This window comes from Triticum aestivum, chromosome 4D, assembly GCF_018294505.1.
Source record: "Triticum aestivum cultivar Chinese Spring chromosome 4D, IWGSC CS RefSeq v2.1, whole genome shotgun sequence".
NCBI lineage: Eukaryota > Viridiplantae > Streptophyta > Magnoliopsida > Poales > Poaceae > Triticum > Triticum aestivum.
This window is the reverse complement of record NC_057805.1, coordinates 37646493-37660175: the sequence shown is the minus strand read 5'-3', so window position 1 is coordinate 37660175 and position 13683 is coordinate 37646493. Positions and strand designations below refer to the sequence as shown.

The 13683-nt window shown below is 46.4% G+C and overlaps 1 protein-coding gene across 1 annotated transcript; it reads left to right on the top strand.

Moving 5' to 3' along the window:
* The first annotated feature begins 10000 nt into the window (after positions 1–10000).
* LOC123096004 (cathepsin B-like protease 2) lies at positions 10001–13581 on the top strand. The gene is made up of 11 exons (XM_044517584.1): positions 10001–10184; positions 10698–10738; positions 10830–10910; positions 11009–11165; positions 11312–11316; positions 11418–11492; positions 11595–11720; positions 12520–12738; positions 12957–13070; positions 13154–13189; positions 13292–13581. The coding sequence occupies exons 1-11, from the start codon at positions 10112–10114 to the stop codon at positions 13418–13420; spliced, it is 1056 nt and encodes a 351-aa protein (XP_044373519.1). The 5' UTR covers positions 10001–10111; the 3' UTR covers positions 13421–13581.
* The last annotated feature ends 102 nt before the right edge of the window (positions 13582–13683 follow it).

The window sequence follows — 13683 nt, the reverse complement described above, 5'->3', positions numbered from 1 at the left end:
TCTCCGCCGCCGCCCGACGCGCCTCCCGAGGCGCCGCCGGCGCTCCTCCTCCGGCCACCCGCGGCCCCGCCGCCCGTGCCCGCCGGCGGACGCGCCTCCCCTCCTCCGGCCGCCTCCCCGTCGCTCCTATTCCTCCCGCCGGCGAGCTGCCCGAGCTCGAGCTCGAGATCCAGATCCGATCGATCCAGTACGTGCCCGTTGACTTTCTCGCCCCCCTTTTTCTCTCTAAGTCCTGAAAATTCTTCAGCATGTGCCTCTGTTCCCGATGCCATAACTCCTTGCATGTAGCTCCGATTCGCACGTGTAATATGTCAAATTGTTCATCTCGTGATGCTCTTCATTTTGTTCAATTGCACCATGTTCATTAGAGGTCATCTTGATGCCCAAATCTTCATTGGAAGAGGGCTAGTTGCTGTTAATCTCTGGTTCTTAGCAGAACTTGGAGATTTGTCATTTTTGTATCATTTATTATGTGCATCTTTTGAGCATGAGCTCTACATGTGTTTTGAAGTATGCCATGCCATCTTTCCAGTGGTGTAGTCCATGTATTTTTGTGATCTCTGTGGTGTCTAGCACAAGCATGCAAAGTAGGCCCCGTAATATTTCTGATTTCAGGGACTTAGTGTTTTCTCCAAGTCTTTGTCTGCTATAATTTTGTTGCCATGTAAACTTGATGCTACAGAGAGATCCATACATATTTTGGAGATGTTCATTAAGGATGTTTTGTAGCTATAGTTGTAATTGATCCATTCCTGCAATTGTTTGCAATTATGGAGTGCCATAGCATGACTCAATCTTGCTCTACTTTTGCTATAAAATATTTCTGGCAGATTCTTAACATGATATTCATTTTTGTCAAGCTTATTGTAGTTGATCCATTCATGCTATGCAATTGTTCTTGGCATGGTTAGCTTCATAAACATGCCATCTTGCTGTAGGTATGCTTCGTTTGTAGTTCATTGCTCTTTAGTGAGTGCATCAAGCTCACAAAGAGGCCTACATATTAATATTTCTGCCATGCTCTGTTTTCTGCTAAGTCTGAAACCTGATAACGAAACTTGCTATGTTTACATGCTTGCCATCATATCTTCTGGTCCTTTTTGGCTTATGGTCAATAAGGCACTTTTGTCACGTGCATTTAGTAGAACACTACCATGCCTTGTTTTGCTATGTTAAGTACCTGTAGCATGTTGATTTCGTGCTCTAAACATTGCTACCTGATGCTGATTTCTGCCATGTCCAGTTTTTCACCAAGTCTGTGAACCTGTAATCTTTTGCACTTTTTCCATGCTTGTTTGAGCTTGATATGTTGAGAACTAGCCGTAGCTCACTGTTCATCTTTTGTCAAGCATCTCCTGTAGATTACTTCCATGTGCTTTGTTGCTATGTTGGGGTGCTGTAGCATTGTTACTTGTTGCATTTTAAGTGCTATCTTGCTGTTTATCGCAGATTAGTGTCATTCTTGTTTTGCTTGCCATTTGCAAACCGTGCATCCGATTCCGGTGATCTTTATATCGATTTCGACCTAAATCATCTCATCTTTCCAGTGGAATGCTTGGTTTGCCAAGTTACTGCCATGTTCATCATTTTCCTTCCGGAGCACGCATATGCATCGCATATCATATCTTGCATATCATACATGTTTTGCATCATGTTGCTTGCGCATTTCTCGTTCTTGATTGTGGTTCCGTTTGTTTGTGTTCTTGTCTTGGGTAGAGCCGGGAGACGAGTTCGTGAACGAGGAACCTGTCGAGTACGCTTACGAGGATCAAGCTTTCGACAACTCTGAGAATCTTGCAGGCAAGATGACCACCCCTCGAAATCACTTCTATCTTTGCTATGCTAGTTGTTCGCTCTATTGCCATGCTCGCTACCTATCACTTGCTATATCATGTCTCCCATTTTAGCCATGTCAGCCCTAACCATCCTTTCCTAGCAAACCGTTGTTTGGCTATGTTACCGCTTTTGCTCAGCCCCTCTTATAGCGTTGCTAGTTGCAGGTGAAGTTGAAGCTTGTTCCATGTCGGAACATGGATATGTTGGGATATCACAATACCTCTTATTTAATTAATGCATCTATATATATTTGGTAAAGGGTGGAAGGCTCGGCCTTATGCCTGGTGTTTTGTTCCACTCTTGCCGCCCTAGTTACTGTTATACCGGGATTATGTTCCTTGAGTTTGCGTTCCTTACACGGTCGGGTGATTTATGGGACCCCCTTGACAGTTCGCCTTGAATAAAACTCCTCCAGCAAGGCCCAACCTTGGTTTTACCATTTGCTACCTAAACCTTTTTCCCCCGGGTTTTCGCGAGCCCGAGGGTCATCTTATTTTAACCCCTCCCCCCCCGGCCAGTGCTCCTTCGAGTGTTGGTCCGAACTGAGCAGACTGCGGGGCCCCCTCCTGGAAACTCGAGGTCTGGTTTTACTCGTAGGATGTCTCATCCGGTGTGCCCTGAGAACGAGAAATGTGCAGCTCCTATCGGGATTTGTCGGCACATTCGGGTGGCTTTGCTGGTCTTGTTTTACCATTGTCGAGATGTCTTGTAAACCGGGATTCCGAGACTGATCGGGTCTTTTCGGGAGAAGGTTTATCCTTCGTTGACCGTGAGAGCTTATGATGGGCTAAGTTGGGACACCCCTGCAGGGTATTATCTTTCGAAAGCCGTGCCCGCGGTTATGAGGCAGATGGGAATTTGTTAATGTCCGGTTGTAGATAACTTGTCACTTGACCCATTTAAAACACATCAACTGCGTGTGTAGCCGTGATGGTCTCTTCTCGGCGGAGTCCGGGAAGTGAACACGGTCTGTGTTATGAATGACGTAAGTAGGTGTTCAGGATCACTTCTTGATCATTGCTAGATGACGTCCGTTCCGTTGCTTCTCTTCTCGCTCTCATTTGCGCAAGCTAGCCACCATATATGCTTTTGCCGCTGCAGCTTCGCCTTATTTCACCATTCTCCCCTACAAGCTTAAATAGTCTTGATCTCGCGGGTGTGAGATTGCTGAGTCCCCGTGACTCACAGATTCTACCTAAACAGTTGCAGGTGCCGACGATGCCAGTGCAGATGATGGCGTCGATCTCAAGTGGGAGTTCGACGAGGAACGTGGTCGTTACTATGTGTCTTTTCCTGATGATCAGTAGTGGAGCCCAGTTGGGACGATCGGGGATCTAGCATTTGGGGTTGTCTTATTTTCATCTGGATTTTGACCGTAGTCGGTCTTTATGATTGTATTTTGGATGATGTATGATGATGTTTATGTATTGTGTGAAGTGGCGATTGTAAGCCAACTCTTTATCCCATTCTTGTTCATTACATGGGATTGTGTGAAGATGACCCTTCTTGCGACTAAACCACTATGCGGTTATGCCTCTAAGTCGTGTCTCGACACGTGGGAGATATAGCCGCATCGTGGGCGTTACACCAGCGTCAGGTACTTTCTATGATATCAATTCAAAATTTGAACTCCTAAATTTCTGCTTGTGCCTTACCTTCTCTCTTGTATGAAAACTAATTTCAGATGAATCTCCTTGCTCAAAGGATCATACGATCTCAAAACAATAATGGGCTCTGCATTGCTCTTGTCAGTACCTCTCTCCCTTTTGCCTTGTAACGCTGTACTTAATTAATTGCTATTTGATTATGTATCATCAGTCTGCACCTGAGCTTCATTATCCTTTGTTTCTTCCAATATTATTTGATCTATATTTACTCTTTGCAAAATGTAGAATAATGGCAACGCTTATAAAGAATTTCTTTGGGGAATTTATTGAATTATCCTTCCATCAACATGGAGAAGGGCTTTGTCCAGTCCGTGTTAACATGTAATGTAAGTTCATCCTTCTCAAGCCTTCAAACTTTGTTCTAGTATAGATTTGGATAGGCATCATTTCCTCCACTGTTGTTTGCTTTGCTGTTTACATCTGATTGGATGTTTGCAACAACTACCAGTTTCAAATTGTAGTTGTAAAAACATGTTCCTTATGCAGAACAGATCCATTTATTTGCTTATATAATTGTGAAACCTGTTACGTGTCTCCTTGTTTCTCTTTCAGACTCGTATCTCTTACGCCAGGCAGAACTTTAGGGAAGATAGTGAGCCAAACCATCTTGAGGACAGCGAGATGACCCCAAGGTCCTGTCTTGATGAAGACAGTGAGTTGAAGCTACTCACCAGCAGGTGTGAGACAACCTATGTGCAGTCACTGCCTCAATCAGTTCGACTTCTTCAGTCTCAACTTAAAGCGGAAAGGCTTGCTTCAGCTCAGCTCCGACTTGAAGTCAAAGATGCAATGAAGATGTCAGAGGACTGCCGTGCGCATCATCATGCCTTAAATCTAGTGTTGATGCATCTATCGTTGACACAACTGAGGTCTACTCAGCTTCTTCAGCTGTTTGGGGGCCCGACATGGCCAGGCCTAGTGCCTTCTGAAGTGCTCTCAGTTTTGTATATTCTTTTGTCGGCGCGTTTATTTGCACTGGTGGCGAACTTTGATGCCCAGTGGATGTAATATGTGTGGTAGCCGTGATAGCCTAGCGTAAGTTGCTTGCTTATTTATTTTCTTGTTGTCTTGTTTATTTGTTTGCTTGTAGTCATTGCAATTCTTTTTCCGCGGTTTGCTAGTGGCTGCAATAACCTATTTTTTAAAACTAGGCCACAATAACCATGGGCTAATATTTACTGTAGTGACACTGGGCCTCCTACGGGCCGTAAAAACAGTGGGCCTTCTACGGGCCATAGAAACAGTGGGCCTTCTACGGGCCGTAGAAACAATGGGCCTTCTACGGGCTGTATCATCAATGGGCCTTATACGGGCAGTATGATCGATTGGCCAAACATGGGCCAATAACAGGCCGCATTATGGCCGTAAACGGGCTAGAGTTGGAAACGACCATAACGGACCATCGTTAATAGGCCGTATTTGATGACGCTATGAAAATGGCCCAACGTATTAACGGACCACAAACGGGCCGACTGTAACCACGGGCTGAATTTGGCCCACAAGCAGAAAATGACAGTAACGGGCCGTAAGTAAACGAATGCTGGAAATGAGCCCAAGAATAAATGGGCTCTGAGAAGGCCGAAAGATAACATGGGCTGGAAACGGCCCAACGGAATAACGGGCCGTTAATGGGTATAAAGTGATACACTGTTCATTACGGGCCAGTTTCACCACGGGCCGTTAATGGGTGTAAAGTGATACACTGTTCATTACGGGCGAGTTTCACCACGGGCCGTTAATAGGCCAAGAGTTACATAGGGCCTCATATGGGCCGAAAGACGTCATGGGCCATACATGGGCCAGAAGTGAAAACGGGCTGGAATCATATTGGGTGGCCCAGATGACGCTACTGGGCCTAATTCGGATAGGGCGTAACGGGCCTTGGGTTAGCGGGCTGTAAATGGGCTATATGCGAACAGGCCGTTAACAGGCTTTACATGGGCCGGCCCGCCACCTTTTGACCAAGTCAAACGGGCCGGCCTTTTCACAGGAATGGGCCTCTGTTGGGCCGTGCCACGTGTCGACGTATTATAGGCGCCTTCTGTCCAATGAGTGGATGACATCTGTCCCAACGATGAGCCGACACGTGTTTCCTCCAGCCAATGATGATTTTACACGTGGAAAATCCCCATTGGTCGGGGCTGTTAATGGGTTATCGGATCCAAAACCCGACCCGATAGCTTAACGGCGTTCTGTTACGGTGGATGCCACGTATCGGTCACCCTTGACGAAAGCACTTCTGTGACGCGGGATTTATCGTCATGGAAGTGGACACTTCCGTGATGATAATTTTGGTAATGTCATGGAACACTTCTACGACAGCACAGGTATGACTATCTTGACTCTGTCATAAAATCATCATGGATGTACATGCATGACAGAAAATGCGACCTACTGTGACAAACACGTATCATCACGGAAGTGTATTTTTTTGTAGTGCAAGTATCTTTCTCTTCCCCCACTTACCCTTTTATGGGATACTATATATACTCCACCCCACCTCCTCTCTAGGGTTAACAAAGAATGAAAGTCATTGATAGAGCTTAGCTCATCTACCTCCCATAATGGGATGCCTCCATCGTGGAGATGGCTCCTTGTGGAGAACGAGGCCACCTTGGTAGTGAAGATTCCATTGGAGTATCAAGACTGTCTCATGTGTAGAAGACTCGAAAGAGTATCAAGACCACCTCTTATGGAGAAGATTTTTCTTGGAATCCCTCATTGTCATACCACCTTTGGTTTTAATTGGACTGTAAGAAGTTGCGTTGACTATGTAGTATGGTTTACTATTACAAGAGGATGTTGCCTCGGCATCACTTAGTTATCTCTTTGTTTTCCTCATGTTTTCGTTTTCTCCTCAAATCCACCTCCAACTCATGAAAATTGAACACCTCTACGACCCCCCCCCCCCCTAGTGCAATCTTGGTGCGAGTGGAAAGAAATACAACATGGTAGCAACATATTTTTGGTCTTTTGTTACATGAAGATTTTTGCAAGGTGGCTAACTTTATTGCCCTCTAAAATTGCATTGTGTCGTTCTGGAATTAGGTCAATACGAAATTGAGGATGTACCTTCTTCTTTTCAACTCCATGTCTGGGTGTGTGTGTGGAGGGTTTTCCGCATACTCTCCGCCATTTATTTGGTTTTTGGGTAGTCGGTTCCTTGATTGGATTAATGGAAGATGTTGATCTTGTGTGCCTTTGCGGGGTATTATCCACATTCAAGTGTTTGTGCTAAACATTGTTGCCTTCACTGTGAGTAAGGTTTGGTGCATGCATTTGCGTGAGAGACAGAGAGAGCATGAGAAGGCAAGTTGTTTGCACAAAGCCGGGAGAAGAAGAAAAATATTGCTCAAAATGGCCTATAAACTAACCCTGGTCGAGCGACATCATACATTTATTAAGAATTAAATCGGGCATGTATTTCTTGCATTTTGTGGATTGTTGGCCCAATAAACCCAATCAGAGGGAGCATGGCCCGAGGGTAGATGCATGAGAAGTCTCGCAGAATGTCCAGTTTTAATAAGTTAATTGTGTTCGGCTAGTCATGTCATGTCGATGCCTTCTAATAAATGCCCCGAAGGAAATCCATAGAATGGTGTTGTGTTTCACTAAACAGAGCAAATATACGCTAGTCATGTCATGTCGGTGGCTTCTGACAAATCCCCCGAAAGAAATGCATGGGATGGTTTTGTGTTTCACGCAACAGAGCAAATGTACAAAATTGCAAAAGGATTCCCTCAGACAGAAACATCGAGGGCCTATTTGTAAGATTTTAAAAGCGTGATAGTAAAAAAACACGGGAATGGAGAGTCACGTCACTACATGATTGGCACAAGAAAAACATGAGATTCTTCACGGAAGGTTGACGTGTGGGAAATTTCCTTTGAAATCTAGTATGAACAGATGAAACAAGTCTTAAGAAAAAAAAACGTGACCCTACAAATCAAAGAACACGCGTAGGGAAACAAAATCATAAGAACTAGTAGAATCCTCTAAAACTCTCCTGCCAACCATTTGAACCAAAGAGGCCCCGAAGCAACGGCAACGCAAATAAAGCTGATATATACTCCCGCAAAATAAAGAGAGAGAATAAAGCTGATATACTACTACGTTTTAATCAGCAAGCCGTTGATTGTGGCGTGGCAGCACCCGCGCCGTTGCCGGATGACGATGTCGCACGCTACGCTGCCTTGCAGAGTGAATAGCATAAAACTACCACAATTCGCGTTAGGGTTCTAAAAAACTATCAAATTTTTGTTTGTGACTGATAATTATCAGAATCGTCGTCGGTTGTTTCAAAAAACCCAAATCGTCCATTGCTAAGAAACTAAGCCGCTTTATAAGAGGTCGGGCCCGCACCTAAACAAGCCGTCTGTTTGACTGTTTGTTTGACCGTTAACTGACATGTGGGGCCCACATGTCAGTGTCTCATTTACAAACAACTCTTAAATCCCCTTGTACTTAAAGCAATCAGGTCCCTGAGGTGAGGCCGCGCCCACCCTGAGGAACAGCGCCGGCCAGGTTGCTGGAACGGGCGGCGCAGGGAGCAACTCGATGCGCCGGTCCATGGCGACGTAGCCTCGAGGTGGTGGCGGTGTGGCCGGCCTCAGTGCGGAGGCGGGCCTCCACATGGGCGACGGGATCGATCCATGGCGGCGCCGGCAGGTGGTGGCGGTGTGGCCGGCCTCGCCGCGAAGGCGGGCAGCGGAGGTAGCCGGCCTCGCCGCGGAGACGGGCAGCGGAGGTCGCCGGCCTCTCTGCGGAGGCGGGCATCGGAGGTGGGCAGTGCGCCCCTCCATGGCACGTGGCGGCGCGGCTCTTGCCGGAGCATGGCCTCCCGCACGACGGTGGAGCGCCGGCCCCGCTGGTCTCAGGCGGCGCGGCCTGTGCCTGATCTGGCCGGTCCCGCAGGTCTCCGGCGTTGACTTGGCACGCGGCGGCGACATGGCCAAGGAGGCGCGCGGCGGCGGCATGGCCGACGGGATTTTCTGGCCCAAATTGCTTTTTCAAAATGATTGAGGGACTCGATTGCTTTTTAAAAATGTTTATAGGGGTTATTCTGTAAAAATAAGGGCATATTTTTAAATATGTAAAAGAACCAAGGGGTTCAAGAAAAAATTTACATGCGAATTTTTTTGAAGGGACACTGACATGTGGGCCCCACATATCAGTTAACGGTCAACACAAACAGTCAAACGGACGGCTTGTTTAGGTGCGGGCCCGACCTGTCATAAACCGGCTTAGTTTCTTAGCAGCGGTTGATTTGGGTTTTTTGAAACAGCCGACATCGATTCTGGTAGTTATTAGTCACGAACAAAAATTTGGTAGTTTTTTGGAACCCTAACGCGAATTGTGGTAGTTTTATACTATTCACTCTGCCTTGCACGAGGGCACGCCATGCCATGTTCTCGTCGAACGAGGCCTATGATGCGTCCCGATGCTCGGCGCCAACGGAGGGGTTGCGCGTCCGCCTTCGCGTTCAGACGCCATACATATCGCACCGCCTCCGGCGAGGCAGCGACGGCTGCCCTAGCGCCGGATCCATGCATCATTTGGGCGGACGCAATGGATTTCCAACGGAAGGAGTCCGAGCGCTGCCGTGCACGGGCCTCCTCCCGGGAGCGGCGGAGCGCAAGCCGGATGGCCATCTTGCTCCTCTGGGCCGCGTGGGATGAGCTCGGGGTCGACGGATCTGGAGGTGAAGGACTCGGATCCGCTGCCCGTCGTGCCGGAGACGGTCGGACGGCGCTGGAGATGAGCTTGGGTGGCGGAGGGGGGCAAAGGGGAGTGGAGTGAAGTGGATAGGGTTTGGTCCGGCGAGTGGATGGGAAGGAATATATGTGGGGTCGAGTGGGCCAGTGTGGGCCGGGTCCGACGTGATGGACGTGCCCGGCCCGCCCGAACGCCCTCTTATCCGCCCCATATTTAGGTTCGATATGAGAGGTGCCAGTCAGCCCGGGCGTTTGGGGTCCGTTTGAGGTGCTCGACTGGGTTGAAATTTCGTGACCAGTCAGTGACCGAGTGGGCCGCCTGGGTGTTTGAGGAGGGTTTGGGTGCCCGAGCTGCTTTCACATCACTGCATGATTGTGCACAGGGAAAACATGAAATTCTTCAAGGTTGGAGTGTGGGAATTTTCCTTTGAAATCTAGTATGAACAAATGAAACGAGTCTTAAGAAGAAAAACATGACCCTACAAACCAAAGAACACGCACAGGGAAAAAATCATAAGAATTAGAATCCTCTAAAACTCTCCTGTAAATCATTTTCAACCAAAGAGACCCCGAAGCAACAGCAACGCAGATAAAGCTGATGATATACTCTCGCAAAATAGAGAGAGAGAGAGAATAAAGCTGATATATACTAGTACTACGTTTTAAACAGCAAGCCGTTGATTCTGGCGTGGCAGCACCCGCGCCGTTGCCGGATGCTGACGCCGCACGCCACGCAGCGAGATTGGCCAGGAACGGAAAGGGACCGCGCGCGTCATCTCCGTCCAATAAAAAAGGCTGCGTGGGCGAAGAGGAGAATCAAAGCGACTCTCCTGACAGCAGCAGCTAGCCAGCTACTCCTGCTTTGCTTTGCTTCCCCGTCGAGGAAGAAGGAAGATGGGGGGGCGCGGGCGTCTCCCTTGCGCTGCTCGCCGCCGTCGTCCTCTCCGCCGTCGCTGCTGCCCCGCAGGTTCGCTTCTTCTCCCCCGATCGATCCCGTCGCCGCTCGAGTCAACTCTCACAGATCCGGTCTGGTTCGTTACCAAACTTGCGGAGATTAGCAATTTAGCAGGGTACGGTTTTCCGTTTAGGGAAACTTTGAGGATCGCAAGCTTAATGGGCCCCGACCGTCCTCGCCGGGAGGACCCGCAGCGGAGGGGCCTCCCGCGCCGTGCTGTTGGAGCTCGATGGCGAGCCAGCTTAGGCCACGCCTTTCCCTGATAAGCTTATGCCAACACTGAAACTGAAAGTAGAATAGAGTAGCTCTGAAACAAAATTCTGTTTTTGTGTGTGCGCGTAAGAACAAAAACCTGATCCTAGCAAGTAACATCGAATGGATAGGATCACGATGTTACGCAGTTAGCCAAATCACATACTCCCTCCTATCCAAATTATACTAAAGTTGTACTAGAGCTGCGACAATTAATTTGGATAGGAGGTAGTAGTACATATTTGCTTGACATCTCTATGTCCATGCAGCTAGTCGGAGCAGCCAAGGCAGAGCATTCCCTAGGAATCATCCAGGTGACTTTTAGTCCCACTCAAATTGACACCATCTCTAAATCTATTGTTTGTATTACTCTTCATGATATGGTGTTGTATTGTACTGTCGCAGAAAGACATCATTCAGACGGTCAACAAGCATCCCAATGCCGGGTGGACGGCTGGACACAACCCCTACTTCGCAAACTACACTGTAAAACTAAACAGCAATGCCCTCCTGTTGTTGTCACCAAGGCAACATTTTTTTTTCTTCCTTGTATTCTGACCTGAAAATCACCCTCTTCCATGCAGATTGAGCAATTCAAGCATATCCTGGGAGTGAAGCCAACGCCTCCGGGTTTGCTCGCTGGTGTTCCGATCAAAACCCATCCAGAATCAGTGGGTCTCCCCAAGGAGTTTGACGCTAGAACTCAATGGTCCAGTTGCAGCACAATTGGGAACATACTTGGTAAGTTCAACAAGATAACCCAATGTTGACCCACTTTCAAGTTTCATCCAGAAATTGGTTACCTGCATCCTTTTGATTACTTTGACTCACTCCATTTCCTCTCCACCTTTCCAATACACTGGAAAAACGCGGAATCTCATGAGCAGATCAAGTAAGAATATTCACACTACCTTAAATTGTTAGCTCCATGAATGCTTACTGAATCATGCAAGGTGCTCAAGGTATTATGTATGTATTGGTTAACAATGGCAGGGTCACTGTGGTGCCTGTTGGGCCTTTGCTGCCGTGGAAGCTCTCCAGGATCGTTTCTGTATTCATCTCAACATGGTGAGTGCATATGAACGATGTATCTGCTCTCAAACTACTTTCAAACAGGCACGTTTGGTCCTTATCCTTACATAACCAAGTTGCTGTTTGTACTCCTTGCAGAGCGTCACACTTTCGGTCAATGACCTACTGGCTTGCTGTGGTTTTCTATGTGGTAGCGGTTGTAATGGAGGATATCCTATCAGCGCATGGCGCTACTTCCGTCGCAGTGGCGTCGTCACTGAGGAGGTATATATGATACTTTTCCACTTTGTACCACTTGAATGTTCCGATCCTCCAAGAGCGATAAGTTTCTGTTATCTAATAAAATGGTTGGTGTGTGGAATATGTCAAACATTGCAATGTAAACTCAACGTCTCGGCAGTTGTTAATGCGAGATATACTGAAATTCTTCTGTAAATCTTACAGTTGAATTAGTGCATAGATGCTATGTGGTGCGAAATTCTAACAGTGTATATTTGAATCAAAACATAAGGCCATAAGGGAGTTACTTCCTCTGTGCACTATTATAAGATGATGTATGTAGACATGCTTTAGTGTGTTTTTTCACTCATTTCAGTCTGTATGTAGTCCATATTGAAATATCCAAAACATCTTATAATAGTGGACGGAGGGAGTAGTAGTTAGTACGAGCATATTGTATTCTACAGTTTTACTGATTATATAAATTCATCCCAAGTTGCTTTGAGAAAAAAAAATACAAGTGTCTTTGTTTAAAGCTTAGGAAAATTCTTGCAGCAATGCAGCTTACCACGAAACATAAAATACATGAACCATTGTCGAAATTTCCATTGTTCTTCATGAAAATTGATCCGATGCACATATATGGCTTCTCTTTCCTGGCCTACAATGGCCGAAAGTTAGATCATGTCCATCCTTGGCGGCTGCTTTGTTAGCTTCATCATTTTGGGTTTTCTCCTGTTTCATATTAATGTATATTTACTTAAGTAGCGCTTTCCCCTGTTTGCTGTATAAAATTCTGCTTGGCATACCACTTACCCGGAAAAGAAAAACCACTCTTTGGCAGTGCGATCCATACTTCGATCAGACTGGTTGCCAGCATCCTGGATGCGAGCCAGCTTATCCTACACCAAAATGTCAAAGGAAATGCAAGGTGGAGAACCAAGTGTGGAAGGAAAATAAGCATTTCAGTGTTAACGCGTACAGAGTACATTCCAATCCCCATGATATCATGGCAGAGGTCTACAAAAATGGCCCTGTAGAAGTTGCTTTCACCGTTTATGAGGTAAACTTTTAGTATTTTTCCTATTTCTGAGTTTTAACCCAAGGTTCTAAAAAATGCTATTTAGCAGAAGTCGTGGCGGACCATGGGTTGCAGTTACTGCTCTAAATTATTAGCAAAACCTTAGAAACAACTAACGTAGGCACTCTAGTGAGAAATGAAACATGCAATAATGTTTCTTATTTCTCGGGTTGCTGATTTAGTACTGCCAAATTGTGAAGGACTTCGCACACTACAAGTCAGGAGTGTACAAGCACATCACAGGTGGCGTGATGGGAGGTCACGCCGTCAAGTTGATCGGTTGGGGAACCAGTGATGCTGGCGAGGATTACTGGGTATCTTGTTGATTCCCCATATCACACTATTTGTTAACCAATGATCAAGTCCTGATATGTTTTCTTTGTGTTCTGCTTTTCAGCTTCTTGCAAATCAGTGGAACAGAGGCTGGGGTGATGTAAGTTTGCGACAAATTCCTCGCATTATTAAAGTATACCAGTGAATGTTGTTAACATAGTATTGGGCTGAATTAATAAAAAAAAATGGCAATGCATTGTAGGACGGATACTTCAAGATCATAAGGGGCAAGAATGAATGTGGTATCGAAGGAGATGTTACTGCCGGTATGCCCTCGACAAAGAACACGGCCAGAAACAATGATGTCGCCTTTGGAACAGCCGTACTTTGAGCACCAACACGGTTGAATTAGCTGCTTGCATGTCAAATGAAGCCACTAAATTAGCTTTGCTGGTTCCAGGATACTGTACACTAGTGCAAATGCTGATATGTTGTCTAGAAACAGAAGGGAATAATAATGTCAATAAAAACATAAGCATGTCATCTCTTCAATCATTATGTGCTATGTTTCATTTTTAGTATGCAAAGTTGATCTGTACCGCAGAGATGAGCTCATGATGAACAGTACTGTAAAATGGAAGAATCCAAGTTGAG